The following is a 14,923-nucleotide window of genomic DNA, read 5'->3' on the forward strand; positions in this document are numbered from 1 at the left end:
TGTCTCCACCCTTACTTTCCACTCTCCCTTTACCTTTTTGGTGTGGTCCCTCCTTCTCCCACCCCTGGGGGGGGGGCAACTTTCCTTTCTTCTTTTCTACCTTTGGTGTCCATCCCTTCCTCTGTCCCCTTTGAGAGGTTTCTCCTTCCTCTTCACAGTCCCTCCCGTGAGATTTCCTCCTTCCTCTCCCACAACCTTCTCTCCCACAGAGTTCCCTGTTTCCCTTTCCATCATGCTACTCTCAATCCCTATATGGCTCTCTCTTCCTCTGCCTTCACCTAGGTGCGGCTCCAGGCCCCAGCATGCCAAGCACATGCTTGGGGCAGCATGCCGTGGGGGGCACTCTGCCGGTCGCCGGGAGGGCGGCAGGCGGCTCCGGTGGACCTCCCGCAGGCGTCCCTGCGGAGGGTCCGCTGGTCCCGCGGCTCTGGTGGAGCATCCGCAGGCACGCCTGCGGGAGGTCCACTGGAGCTGCAAGACCAGCGGACCCTCCACAGGCAAGTCTGCGGGAGGTCCACCGGAGCCGCAGGACCGGCGGCCGGCAGAGTGCCCCCCGCGGCATGTCGCCGTGCTTGGGGTGGCGAAATGGCTAGAGCTGCCCCTGCCTTCACCTGATGCCTCTTCACTTACTCCCTCCTCCAGAGGGATAATTAAGTTTACAATACCTCAACAGATGATGCCTTAGATGAGAGAGAATCAGGCAGGGGGAGTAGTAAAGAATTAGAAGAGGAAGAGAGAGAGAGAGAGAGAGAGAGAGTGCCAGCCTATGGCAAGCAGCAGCAGCAGGAATAACAGCCTCTAGTGGTCAAAGAACTGCAACAACAACAAAATTCTCCCCTATTCCCAGTCCCAGCTATTTGGGGCAGAGACGGGAACCCAAGACAGAGGCTGAAACTCACTGTCTGGGCTGTAAAAAGGAATGATAAAGACTATATTTGACAGTATGTTATTTCTTATATCTATGACTACAAACACACACCTTCTGTTTCCTTCCTCACTCTTTTTTACTTCATCTTTTGTTATTCCCCCATCAACCCCCCAGATATTTCTGCTCTTCCTCTTTAGAAGCTCTAGAAATGAAAAGTATATAGTGACAAGCTTTGGGTTATTTGCTGCTGAACTCTATGGCAATTTCCATTTAAAAATTAGCTCTCTTTTTAGAAACAGTGCCAGACCCAATCCCAAGTGTGGATAAAAAAGGAGGTTTCTGTAGTTGGGTTTACAACCCACTCAGGTAAAGCATTATTGTAACAGAAACAGTTCTCTTAAACCAGAGGTGGGCAAACTTTTTGGCCTGAGGGCCACATCTGGGTATGCAAATTGTATGGCGGGCCATGAATGCTCACAAAATTGGCGTTGGGGTAGAGGAGAGGGTGAGGGCTCTGTCTGGGGGTGCAGGCTCTGGGGTGGGGCCAGAAATGAGGAGTTCAGGGTGCAGGAGGGGGCTCCAGGCTGGGGCAGGGAGTAAGGGTGTGTGTGGGGGGGTGAGGGCTCCAGCTGGAGGTGTGGACTCTGGGATGAGGGGTTTGAGGTGCAGGAGGGTGCTCCAGGCTGGGACCAGGGGTTTTGGAGTGTGGGAGGGGGCTCTGGGCTGGGGCAGGGGATTGGGGCACCAGAGGGACTCAGGGGTGCAGGCTCTGGGTGGCACTTACCTCAAACAGCTCCCAGAAGCAGCAGCATGTCTCCTACGCAGAGGTGCGGCCAGGCGGCTCTGCATGCAGGCGCTGCCCCTACAGCTCTCACTGGCCACAGTTCCCGCATAGGAGCCGGATGGGGGCCATGCCGCTACTTATGCCGTGGTGCTGTGCGGCTCCCATGTGTGCACAGAGCAGCCCCCGACCCTGCTCCCTGCCTGGAGTGTGGGAGCAGGGCAAGCCCCAGACCCTGCTCCCCAGTGGGAACTCAAAGGCCAGATTAAATTGGCTAGTGAGCCGGATGTGGCCCACGGGCCATAGTTTGCCCACCCCGTCTTAAACCAAAAACTGAGGATGGTAGATGCAAATGGCGCTTAAAACCCAAATATGACAGATCTCAGTGAAAGCCAAAAGGAAGCTAGAATCAAGACATTGAATCCTGATGACCAAATTTGTAACAAGAACAGGCATGTGGAATTATGAACTTTGTATAGTACAGAAAAACTGGCACAAGTTACATAAGAAATGAGAAAACACCATATGAACATACTTAATATCAGTCAAATGATCTGGGCAGGAAGTGGCAAGCTGGTGTTTGATAGCACTACAATCTTATACTCAGATGTAGGAATTATGCTGGATAATATCACAGCAAACACTCTGCTGACTTGGGAGGCAGTGAAGGACAGAATAACGACAGCCATGCTGCAAACAAGACATTACACCTGTACAAGTACATGCACCAACAAACACAGCAGGCCACAGTTAAATAGATACATTCTATAAGCAGGTGCAGCAAGAACAGGATGATGTGCCTATCCACAAAATCAAGCTGATGATAGGCGACTTCAGTGCACAAATTGGTAACAACTCTACTGGCTGGGAAGTGGTCACAGGCAGAGAAGCGGAAGGCATCCAAACTGATAATGACGAATAACTCTCGATTTTCAGTGGCACAAACACCCTAAAGATAGGAGGACAAGAGGATTCACAAGGTCACACGGAGATCACGAGACAATGCAACTATCCACCAGACAGACCACATGTGTGTATCAAAAATGGGCTATATTCTTTGGGGGATGTCAGAGTCAGCAGAGAAGCAGACGTCGGCTCAGATTATTATATTTTAGTGTCCACATTACAACTTAAACTCAAAGATCATGAAGACAGACAAACAGTGTTCTAGCAAGAGAAAAGTTCAAGGACAAAGAAACATAGGTCTGATTCCAGATTGCATTTAGTAACCGTTCCAGGATTTTAAAGGATCAGGCTGATGACAGAGCAGGACATGTTAGAAAAGAAAGAAGGCTCAGGTGGTTGGGACGTGAACACCATATGGCAGATCGGAAATGTGCTAAGCAAACACTGAATTGCATACCCGAAAGAGGAAAGAGAAAGCAAGGATGGCAAAGGAAGAACTGGCATAAGAAGTGACAGAGAATACTGAATACATTGCCATCACCTGGGAAGAAGTACCACAACTAGCAAGCAACCATAATCAATGCAGAAACTGGACTGCCCGATATGTCAGCAGCACAGGAGGAACTTTTTCTGCCTTTCTGACATAGGTTTTAAATCAGCAAGGCCTTATATAAATTGGAAGATTCATTTTTAAAAAGTGAATTGAAATCCCTCCCAAAGAAGATGGTAAATGTTTTTACTATGTCTTCATCTGATGCTTTTTACAATGTACTTTTCTGGAGTAATTTTCTTATCACAAGGCAGTACTAAGCAATAGGAAGAATGCAAACACCCATATTTATAAGCTTCACTCTCCATGTGTTATATACAGTAGCAATTAAACATTAACTAGTAACATGAAATCATAACACCATGTGTTCCCCTTTTCTCAACGAACTTAACAAAATGAAAAAAAAATCACTTGTCTCAATACACTAAATCTTCATTACTACGCTCTTTAATGATAAAGTAGGTCTGTCCTTGATGTTTTTTATTAGACAGATCAGCAAACCTCCACAAGTCCAGTTTGGTTCAGATAACTTGGATAAGCACTCCAAATTTTGGAGTAATCTGAAACGTTTAGACTGGTAAAACCAAGAAGGACATAAACACTCGAGAGATATTGGAGACTTTCTCCTTCCAGTCAGGCTAGAAATAAAAGGACACCCAGTCTCTCAGCAATTAGAGACTTCTGCTCTTCCAGAACCAGGAGATGCAGAAACAAAGAAAAGATGAGAGGGGGGAAATTTATTAAAAAGTTACCCTAAATTTATTAAAAAGTTCTTAAAACTCCAAAGCTTTGATTCACATTCAGGTTTGCATAGTTTACTGCTATGTCCATATCTAGTTATCATATCATGTCATATCCTTATGGAGAGGATATCATTAATACATTTACTAAAGTAAACAGAAAATTAAAAACTTAAGGTGGGAACTGATTGCCAACAGTTGTTTCTTCCTATCCTTACAGGAAACTGATTAGGATTTTGACTATGTATTTTATATCTACAGGGGCTTTTTCCCTATAGGCTTTAATGAGCAATGAAGGTTTACTTTAAATAGAATATTTCTGTATTATATACACATAGGTAAGACCCTATGCAAACATCCAGAAAACAAACAGATAACTTGGAATTTAATGCAAACAAAAGATGTTATCATGACATATACATATTATATACAGAAGATTTATGTTTCTTCTGAATATACACAAGAGGGTTCATTCAAAAAAAGAAACTAGCAGAGTTTAATAATATCCAGAATTTCTCTTATTTTGTTTCACACTATCTAGCTCCTCACTCCCATAAACCTCCTCTTCCATCTGTGATACACACACAAAGAATATTGTATTCTTAGGAGCTTGACATTAAACAGATAGTCAACCATCTGATTTTTCAGATGGAGAGTTACTTATATTCTTTTCCACTATTTTTCTGGCGATGATTAATCTCCCTTTCAGTTCCAATATCTTGGGGACAGGTCGTTAGACACATATTTTACACCTTGCACCTAACTTAAACCTAATAAAATATGGCCAAGAATAAATTGTGTGAAGCATTTTATAAAATTCTGGTGCAATTAACTGTTTAAATCATATGGAGAAAGATCTCAAAAGAACATTGTCATCTTTCTTTAAGGTACGAAACATCGTCTCTCGATAATATTATAGCCTCACGGTGTACTGGCTCTATATAACACACAGCCGCCTACGTAATAAATCACTTGTCAAATGTAAAAATATTCTACTTAAAATATAACATTTGCAACTTAAAGTAACTGGGTTTTTTTATATACCTACCCAGAGAACAATGGTTAAATACATGCACATCTGTACTGTTCTTAAAATTTCTTTTAAAGTAGTCACTTTCAACTGTAAACTTTCAAATCCTTTCACTTTGGAAATATTTTATAAACCTCATTCTCTGGGGACATACTGTCTTCAGTGTCATGAGATGAAAATTCATTAACTACCAGAAGAAGAGATTTTTCAAGTAAAGTGCAGGTCTCCAGTTGAGGTGAATGAGTGACTATCTCCATACAAAGGGGGTGGGTGGGGTAGTATTGCTCTGAACAAGCTAAAACAATAAGTGGTATTTGAACTGCTGGTTGAAAGGTAGAGGCACTGGTAATCATTATTTCTTCTTGTTTGTTCAGGACCTTCCAACAAAACAAACAACCTTTTTGTGATTGGATTGACATGGTGTTAACAATGCATTTAATGCCCAAATCAGTATGAATACAGGTAAAGCTCTCACTAATACCAGTACCAGGATGTTAAAGCCACCTATTTTCTAAGCAACTCTAAACAGCCACACATTAAAAAAAAAAATCAAACCTTCCCTCCTTTAGCAAACAGTCACTAGGCCACGTCATATAGCAACCGTGGGTAGTGTATGATCCATAGGGCCATCTGTTAAATGCTTTTCTACTGTACCTGCAGTCTTTTCCGCAATCTTAGCTTCTGTAGCTCTCTCTTGCAGTTCTAAGTCCAGCTTTATTGTCTTCAGCTCCTTGTCTTTTTCAGACAGCTTATCCTGAAGCTGAATTGAAAAAATGGACAATAAGATTCTTATCTGACAAATATACCCTTGTCCATTAATCTTCAGCAAAATATAAATTTCCCTCTTATAAAATGATTCCTCTCCTCCCAAAAAAAACAAATATCAAGCAACACAACACTAAAACAAAAAATACCATCTGTTTTCATCCCCCTTGTTTTCATCTACTCTGTACGGCACGGTTTTTATTTGGGATACTCCATCTCAGAAACTACTAGCTGTAACAGAAATTCAGAAGCAGCATGGGATGAATGATGCATCTTATTCCCTGGAATATTCTTTCAGCTCACAGCCCTTTCATAGCAATGGTATTACTTCAGTTCAGATAAATGGACAGTTTTTGGTAAGTTTGTAGGTGCAATGCATTCTTTTCTGTATTCTTTTTAAGCCAGAATTTTGACTCTTTCACAAATTTCTGCTCTTATTTATAAGCTTCTAGCCATTGTTTATGCCAAATAGTTGATAATAGCATCATGAAATGCTTGAGCTGTCTGAAAATGGGGGAAAAGCCATGTGGATACATTGTTTAACAGAACAGATTAAATGAAAGCCATTCTGGAAAGTAGGTTTCAAACTTTTCATAAAAACATGGAAGGACCATCATTAAAACTCTCCACCATCGACATTATATTAGAAGGCTGAAGTCTAGTCTAGAACTCACGAAAAAAACCAGAACAAAACCCAAGACAAGGTGGTGATGGAGGCTGAGGGACTTCAAGTAACACTAATAAAACATGGACTGGGGCTCATTTGGTAGATAGAATAACTTTGGAACCAAGAACTCTCAGAGTCTCAAACTCCTCCAAATTACAGAGAGAAAAATCCAATGGAAATTACAGTACACAAAGAGAGGGATGTAGAAGTTATATTAAAATGATCAATGCTTAAGAATTTGTACACTCTCTAGGGTTTCCCTCAAAATTTAGTACATGTGGGGATAGGGGGAAAGATCTCAAATGTTTTCTATCTAAAATGAGAGAAATTTGGAAAAGTATATGTAGAGATTGCAATTGTTATTTTGATATTAGTCTAATTAAAGGTGGAATTAAACAAACAGGAGAGGGAATGTGAGAGAGTAGATAATTAAAGCTTGGGATGGAAAAATGTGGTCAGCATTAAACAAATAGAGTTGCTGTTAGAGGCCAGGTACAGTAACAGCCCTGAAGTGGCATTGCTGCTAAATAAATCAAGTTCAGTCAATCAGCTGCAATGCAGAAATTAATTAATTAAATGACAATAGGGAAATGCTAATAAAAAGGGAAAATAAATACAGTGGAACTTACTAAGCCGTCAAATCTGCAAACATTTCTGTACTTGTTTTCAAAAGGACAACCAAAATGAGTAGGATTGGGGCCTGAAACAATTTGTTATGTCTAATTATTTGCATTCTGCTTTTAAAATTTTGGTCTCTCCCCTCTTCTCAGAAAAGTTTTAATAGGAGTGCACTGTTGTGGGATTTCATGTTACTAAATATCATTACTTCTGCAAAATATTGTATGATACCTTTACTACTAGTTTGCTATGAAATATCAAATTATTAAAGCTAAATAGGTATTGTAAAAATAAATGGACAAAGCACATTTTGTGACACATTAGTCTTGCTTTTGTACTGTGCTTACTTAATCACTCGTTTGCAAAATTCTGTGATCTGTATTGGATCTCCCAGTAATTAACGTGAATGACTGACATGAAACTAGCCCAGTGTGGGTCCTGGTCCAAAGCTTACAGAACACCATGGGAGTCTTCCCATTAATTTCAATAGGTTTCAGATTAGCCCTTCTGTTTCTAAATTGCCCAGTCTGCACAAGTCTGACTGAAACCCAGAAAAATGTTAATGAATGGCCCTACAGTGGTATGCTTATTTTGCATCTATATCTATGATATATGAGTTGATGTCACTGATTAAAAAGCTCAAAGAATAAAAGATTATTCACTTCCTTGGAAACATTCATTAAGCAAATACTAAGAGTAGAAATGACAAGAGATCTACTGATTATTAATGCAATAAAATAAAATTATTAGTAAAACTATATTAGCAAAGGTTAAAATGAAGGTTTAATGGGCAACAATAAAACAGCAAGTACTGTAATCTGAATATCTCTATTATACCTTTTTATTCTTTGCCCTTACAGCATCCAATTCTTTCAAAAGGAATGCGATATTTGTCTCTTTATCTAGGTCTCCAGTCTCCTTCCAAGAAGTCATAAAGTCAGAGAGCATTCTACCATGTTTTTCTATAATACTATGATTTAAAAAAAAAAGATTAAAAAATTCATCAATCAATAAAACAGAGATTCTCTCATTCAACAAGACATCCACTACCTGCATCTGAAGTTTACAAAATCTGATAGTTAACTATCACAGATTTAGGATTTATAAATTAGCCATACAGCTGGACAACGCCTACTTCTCATCTTTTAAACCTACAAGAGCAGCAGTATTTGAAATAATAAATGTATTAAAATGCTAGTATATAAAATAAACTAAGCTAAATAAGCTATGAAGTCTATAAATTGGAAATGATTAAAGGAAGTAAATATCAAAAAAGATAAGATTAATCTGGAGTGATAAAGTAAGGAAAGTATTGGGGGATCAAATTTACGCTCAGGCTAAAATATATATTTCAAGAGAATGGGCCACTCAACGAAAAGAAATATAATTATTCAAAAGATATGAGACAAAGGAAAACATATTTTTGGAATTTTAGAAAATGATTTTATGTTATTCTAAATATTATATCAGACCACAGAATGTCCCCACTTTATACCACCCAATTCCAAGAGCATTTATTTAGTGGTGGAAAAAAGAGAGATAAGGTGGAGTTGAAAAGGTTAATTTTTGGAATACAATGTGGTGAAATTTACTGCTGAACCTTTATAGTAGCTATTTTGCTACTAAGGTCTGGTACCAGCTACTGTAAGGAGCTGATAACAAGGGGTGAAATCCTTTCCTGGTTAAAAACTGAATTGGGTACTCTTGCTATACCAATCAGACCAAAATTCAGGCTTCATCAAAAGTATACTAATGTCTACAAAATATTGTCTTGTAGTCTACCTTTCTAGGACCCAACTCAAAGTAAGATTTTAAAAATTCCTTTTACTCTGTCACCTGTTATTTACAGATAACTCAGATTTTAGTAGCTCTAATGCAGAACCAATGTAGACATGTTCATGGATTAAGAGAGAAATTCTTGGATTATATGTAACAGGCACAGAAAATTTAAGTTTTATACAATATAACCCATTACCTTTGACATACCAACTCTGCAACTTTTCTTGTGTTCGCTATCTTCAAATACAATACATGTCCCAAAAATAAAGAGGAGAAAACCAAGGGTGATCTTTCCTAGACAGCTGAAGACCTAGCAAAATATTTTCAAATGTGCCTAAGTGTCTTTGGAGCCGAAATCCCATTTTCAAAAATTTACTTAGACACTACAGTCCCATTGACTTTGGCACTACAGTCCCACTGACTTTCAATGAGACTTCCTAAGTCAATGGCTCCTGATTGCCTAAGTCACTTTTGAAAATGGGATTCAAGCTCCAAAGTCATGAGGGTGCATTTGAATATTTAACCCCTACTAACTAAATCAGAGTTTCTCATAAGTACATACACACATGATTACATGAAGGTGTATTTTACATTCTAATCATAATGAAAATGCAATACAGATTAGCACAGGACTCAAAACAGGTCAAGATAAAGAATGGAAAATAATATGGATAAGTCTACTAAAGGCCTTACAGAATATCTGCATTAAGATAACCAGTGATTAACATATACAGACCCCCAGAAAATTTTATTGTGCATAAACATGAATAGATCAAGGATGAAACTATGGATCCTGTCTCCAGCACACAAAGAAACAAATCTTGGATCCATAGAGCCATGGAGAGATCAGTTGCCCCTTGAAATGTGTTGAGAGGACCATGCATGGAATTCTAGGGCTACCGCAGTTGACTCTTGGGCCCATTCACCATTTTCTACCAGAGACATCCATATTGAGTAGCATGTTAGCACAATTATGTCAAACAAGGGTAGCTTTCACTGAAGCAAGAGGCAAGCTGTGCAAGTGGTAGGACCAGATATCAGTTCAACTGGACTAATCAACGTAAGAAGTTGGTATTATGAAGGTGAATACAGGGAAGCGTTATTAGCACAGGAAAAAGATAAGAGGGAATCTACATGGAAGGCAGAAAGATGTAAATACGTATCAACTTGCCCCTCCTTTCATCTTTGCTACTGACAATTTACTCACTTGCCCATTTCACATCTAAGAGATGCATTTGACCCTTTCACTTCTCTCTCCTCCCAGCATTCACCACTTCTAAAACCATCCTTTCTTTTCAGTCCCCATTGCTAACACCCTGGCTCACATACCATGCCTCTCTCTGACCTGAACTATAATATAACCACCTCATCCCCAGCCTCCCTGATCCTCCCCTCTTCAATCTATCCACAATTTTGTAGCCACATTATAATCTCTCTCTCACTCCACTGTCTCCCCTAGCCCCCTAGATTCCTTCTGTGGATGCTTTCCACAAAGTGTTATAACTCCTCATCCACACTTTTTAAGGCTTTGCCTACATCTCACCTCCCATCTACCTTTGTTCCCCCAATTTATGTCAGGTGGTCTGCCCACTCCTCACCCCTCATTGCTCCCTTGGTTTCTCCTCTTCCTACACTTGTCTTCATTCCCATGAACTCAATTCACTCGTGAATGAAAGCCCCTTTTCCAGTGCACCCAATGGCCTCACTCTCCTCCTTCAAGCCCTGTTTTCAAGACCCATTTCTTTTGCCTTGGTTTTCATAAGTGGCCTACACTGCTGCGCTCTCTCTCCTGTTGCCCAGCCCGATACCCAATTGTAATTAGTGTCAGAACTTCATTTGTGACATAAAGAGACTTTGTTTTAACCATTGCCCCTCATTTTGCTACTCCTTGTTTTCTACAGTTAGCTTCATTTTCAGTTTTTGATGCAGATTTTACCTTTTTGGGGGCAGTGGCCATGCCTTGTTTAAATTTCAGTAGTGTTTTGTACGGGTTTATTATAGCCCTATGTAAATATATATCAGCACCACAATAGCTTGGATTAGGAGAAATATCTGAAAGGAGTGGGAGACACACTGGATTCCAGAAGGAGACTTGGCCTAGGGGTGGGAGAGCATGGTGACCATTTTTATGAATCCAACACACGAGCAGCCTTATATTAATTCCAAATTACACAGAAATGCTCCATATTTTTGGAATTTCCAAAGCCTAAGGGAGTTAGGCACCCAAATACCATTGAATTTTAATGCAAGCTGGGCAGCTAACTTCCTTCATCTCCTTTGAAAATTTTACCCATAATAGTGAAATAGTCTCAATCCAGGAAAAAAATATAAAAGAAGCTTGTATTTACCTTGATTCTTCACCAGTACAAGGGGCAATAACATGATCTAGACACACATTCTGGGTACTAGCACTCTGAATGCTGAGTGAGGTGGCTGTTGGCACATCTGACAGGTTCATTGCTTCAACATTGCCTTGGATGACCAGTTCATGTTGTGGTTGTAGGCTTCTTGAAGAACTTGGATAAAGCTGAAATTTCGGACAAAAGTCTTCTCTTTGCTGTTCCAGATTACAGATTTCTATTTGAAGATCAAAATTAACAAAAAGTTCTCCTTGAACTACTTTTTAAATTGAAGGAAAGCATACACTTAAAATAATTTATGAAGTTTTAAAACCCACCCACACTTTTCTTTGTAACAGAAGGAGGAAACATACCAATTTAGGCCCATTGCTCCCTTATCCTATTGATGAAAGGAGAGGAGTGTTATTCAAAGCACTGACTCAGGAGATCAGTCCATATACAGGAGTTACTGATTTTTACTGGATATTTCACATGCAAGTAAAAAATTTCTCCCCATTTCCTGATTTCTCTCCCCCCTCAATTACTTATTAACAGGATAGATCATTGGACCTTACAGATGACCTGTTATAGCCAGGGTAAGCCTGTATTATAGCACATTATGAACTTGATTCTCATTTACACTATGGCCTCTTGACTTCAGAGCTTACGTTAATTTTCCCCTTAGCTTTCAAAGCACCTGGCTCTACTCAGCTCTCCAGCTTTCATAGCAATATGATACTTTAGCATGTGCTATGATCATTTTGCCACCACAATTTGTGGAAGTCTACTGAAATATGCAGCCAGTGCATGTCGGTGCATCATTCACCCAGAGAGTTTAACAATATTTGCAAATCTTCAGAAGCAGGTATACTCTTAGCTATCTGTTTTATGTAGATTAAATAGAGACTACTAAGAGTTTTATTTCTAAAACTTCTTGAGGACTTTGTTTTTGTTTTGTGTCATTGTTTATTATGATAGCTTTTATTCAATACCTACTAGGATCAGACTCATTATTTTCCCTCAAAACGGATAGAAGAAAAAACTGTCTATGCCCTGTTACTGTTCTATGAATAGCCTTAAAATACTCATTAAGCAAACCTAGAGTATTGTACTGCATAGAAAATAGAGAAGCAGAGACTTTAATTCAAGAATACTCAAATGAAGTAATTCCCTAAAATCTGTCGATATTGTGGGAATCTCTCTTTCCTGAGGGAGGAACAGCAATGACACGCAATCACTTGCTGCAAACTCTGTCTCAGCACAGGGACTGAAGCTTGCTCCCTCAGGTCAGGCTATCACAGTGCTATTATGGAACTTATGCAGGGCAGGCAGGACTCCCGAATCAGGTGTGCACTACTGCTCATTGTCCCATGCACCCCTGGTTTCTGACTGGCCATTCATTGAAACTGCTGCTGGATTTATGAGCTACTGGGGGAAAGTGGTTCAGCCTCTTGCTCCCTGCTACAGTACACAGCAAAGGAAGACCTCGATGTAATGAACAAGGCAGAGCAGAGACACTGAGTACAGATCTCGCCCCCACTAGGGTGTGGGACATTCTGGGTATATTCAGTCACTATTAGCTAGAGAACTAAGGTAATGGGAGTTTTTATTGCCTTTAAACCCTTGTTGCTGCGTGGAGAGGCATCCCTTTTGGTTGTGTAACCACTAAAGGGAGTTCTCCTCCAACTACCTTTAATTGCTTCCCTATCTACCAAAGTACACATTGAAGAATCTTGTCTGCAAATGCATTGTCTCCTCCACTTCTCCCACTTTAGATACCCTTTGTGTTGCATACAAAGTAATACAAACTACCCTCCTGCACATTGTAGGATGGGTGCTGCATACTAAAATTGGTACTTGCTCTCAATAGTTTGGTTTAATCTTGGCAATTTTTTTCTTTCTGTATCGTAGCAAGTCTTCATAACTAGTGTTTATTTGAAGCACCTCAGGCAGGGATGGGTTAGTGACTGCAAGGAACTCTCCAACCACCACACACCTACTATTTATTATTTGTATTACTTTCGGGCCTTGAAGCCTCAGTCATGGACCAGGGCCCCCTAGGATAGGAACTGTATAAACACAGGACAAAAATATGGTTCCTGCCCTAAAGAGTTTATCATCCAAATATATAACAAGCTATCAGCCTTTGTAGTTACACTGGGACAGATCAAAACTTCAAGAGATTTCAGCCCTCATGCTCCACAGCATAAGGAGATCGGTAACAGGGATTTTCCTTTTCCTATTTTTCAAATCTGCAGCTTTTAAACCTCAGCAACGTATGTACTGAGTTCTTGCAGGAGGGTGAGCTGAACTGTACTGTTTAGGGCACTAATAGGGTGGTGCGCTCTGATTCCCAATCCAGGGGTGGTTAGGATTGGAAATCTATGTCTCCTTTGAATCACCAGCAAAGCCAGTCATCATTGCGATGGTTTCAAATTTGCATGGGACAGGGGCCAATCTCAGCACACACCACTGGCAGCAAAGAGCTTTACAAAAGCAAGCAATTTTGCAAGGCATTTTTCAGCAGGATGTTTCAATTAGCTGGTCTTAGGGCCTGTAATTGATCTGGCTTGGGGGATGCTATTTTGACCTGGTCCTTCCTTGCTGGTTTTATAAGACAGAGAGGAAAGGTGGCAGCCTCCCCCTCTCAGAACTGGAAGGACTATCTGCCCAGGGGTATTAAGGTTGAAGTTGTTGCTTGTTCAATAAAGCTGCATCCTTTCTTTCCAAGGCACTACATCTGTGTCATTGTCCTCATTTGTTCATGTCTGAACCAGAGTGCTTTGAGGAAAACTTTGTAAATGCAGTCAGGTTTACTGTGTAAAGTGATTTTTATCAATTTCAGATATATTTTATTCCCCAAATAAACATGACCATTTGTTCTAGCTACAGAACCACCCTCAACTCCCTAACTAATAATGTAAACCCTGGGGCTGATGCAAGATGATAACTTGGCTTATTGCTAAATTATGCAACAATATGGATCATTGCCCACCTTGGGTGTGTTGCTTCATGCCTCCTGTGAACCCTAAAGTGTGCATTAATCAGCACTAGTGCACAGACCCAATAGACACTGAAAGTATATGGATAAAAAGGCTGCCTGAAAAGTGCCACGGATGGGACTCATAGCAACTTTTCAGACATTCTGGAATATATTTTCATTGAAGTGGTACCACAACATGGATTTTGACTCTTCTTGCAAGGGCCAACCAACCTTTTTTCTATATATTTCACTGCAAAGGTGAAACTAAACAGCTGATCATTAATTTATCTTGAATGAATTGATCATTCATGTTGAGGGAAGGGGAGGCAAATGTTAAGAAGGGATATAAAGACAGATAGAATTGAAGCTGACAGGTGTGTGGGGTGGAGAAAGTTAAAGGTGAATTGGTTTGTGTTGAGAATAAGATGGAGGGAAATTTAGCATGTTTAACTTGGGAGTGATGGAAAGTGAAACAAGTAGTAAACATGTAACCAATAAAATATGAGCCTATCATATAAATGCACCCTTCCCCCTAGTCCTCCTCTGTCTTTGACTTTTTAAACTGTACACCCTTTGAGGAAGGGACCATGACTTCCTCCGTGCATGGAAAACACCTAGCAGTTTTTGAGAACTGCCACAGTCTAAGTTACAGCAGTCATTACTATTTCTATCATCACCAAAATGTCAGAGACGTTGGGGCGGGGAAGCGGACTACTGGAGAATCCTGTAGTTACACAGACTGTAAAGGAAAAGGGGAGATATACTGGTTTAAAATGGGTGATGCATAGCCCTCTGGGATTTCCCAACACTCCACTTGCTATACTCAGCTAATCAGCACTTAGTTTGTCAGGAAATATCTGGGAACCTACATATATGTAAAGGGAAAGGAAAGAACTG

The 14,923-nt window shown here is 40.3% G+C and overlaps 1 protein-coding gene across 7 annotated transcripts in view; it reads right to left on the reverse strand.

The window, feature by feature from the left end:
• The window catches only part of MIPOL1 (mirror-image polydactyly 1), a 298,337-nt gene that overhangs the window by 209,170 nt on the left and 74,244 nt on the right, over nt 1–14,923 (reverse strand). For all 7 annotated transcript variants that reach the window (XM_045014792.1, XM_045014790.1, XM_045014793.1 and 4 more), the window contains 3 exons: nt 11,053–11,281; nt 7,763–7,895; nt 5,530–5,635 (listed from right to left, as the gene is read on the reverse strand). In XM_045014792.1, coding sequence (XP_044870727.1) covers nt 5,530–5,635; nt 7,763–7,895; nt 11,053–11,281 — 468 coding nt within the window. The remainder of the gene's footprint in view (nt 1–5,529; nt 5,636–7,762; nt 7,896–11,052; nt 11,282–14,923) is intronic.

Source organism: Mauremys mutica, chromosome 4, assembly GCF_020497125.1.
Source record: "Mauremys mutica isolate MM-2020 ecotype Southern chromosome 4, ASM2049712v1, whole genome shotgun sequence".
NCBI classification, from domain to species: Eukaryota; Metazoa; Chordata; order Testudines; family Geoemydidae; genus Mauremys; species Mauremys mutica.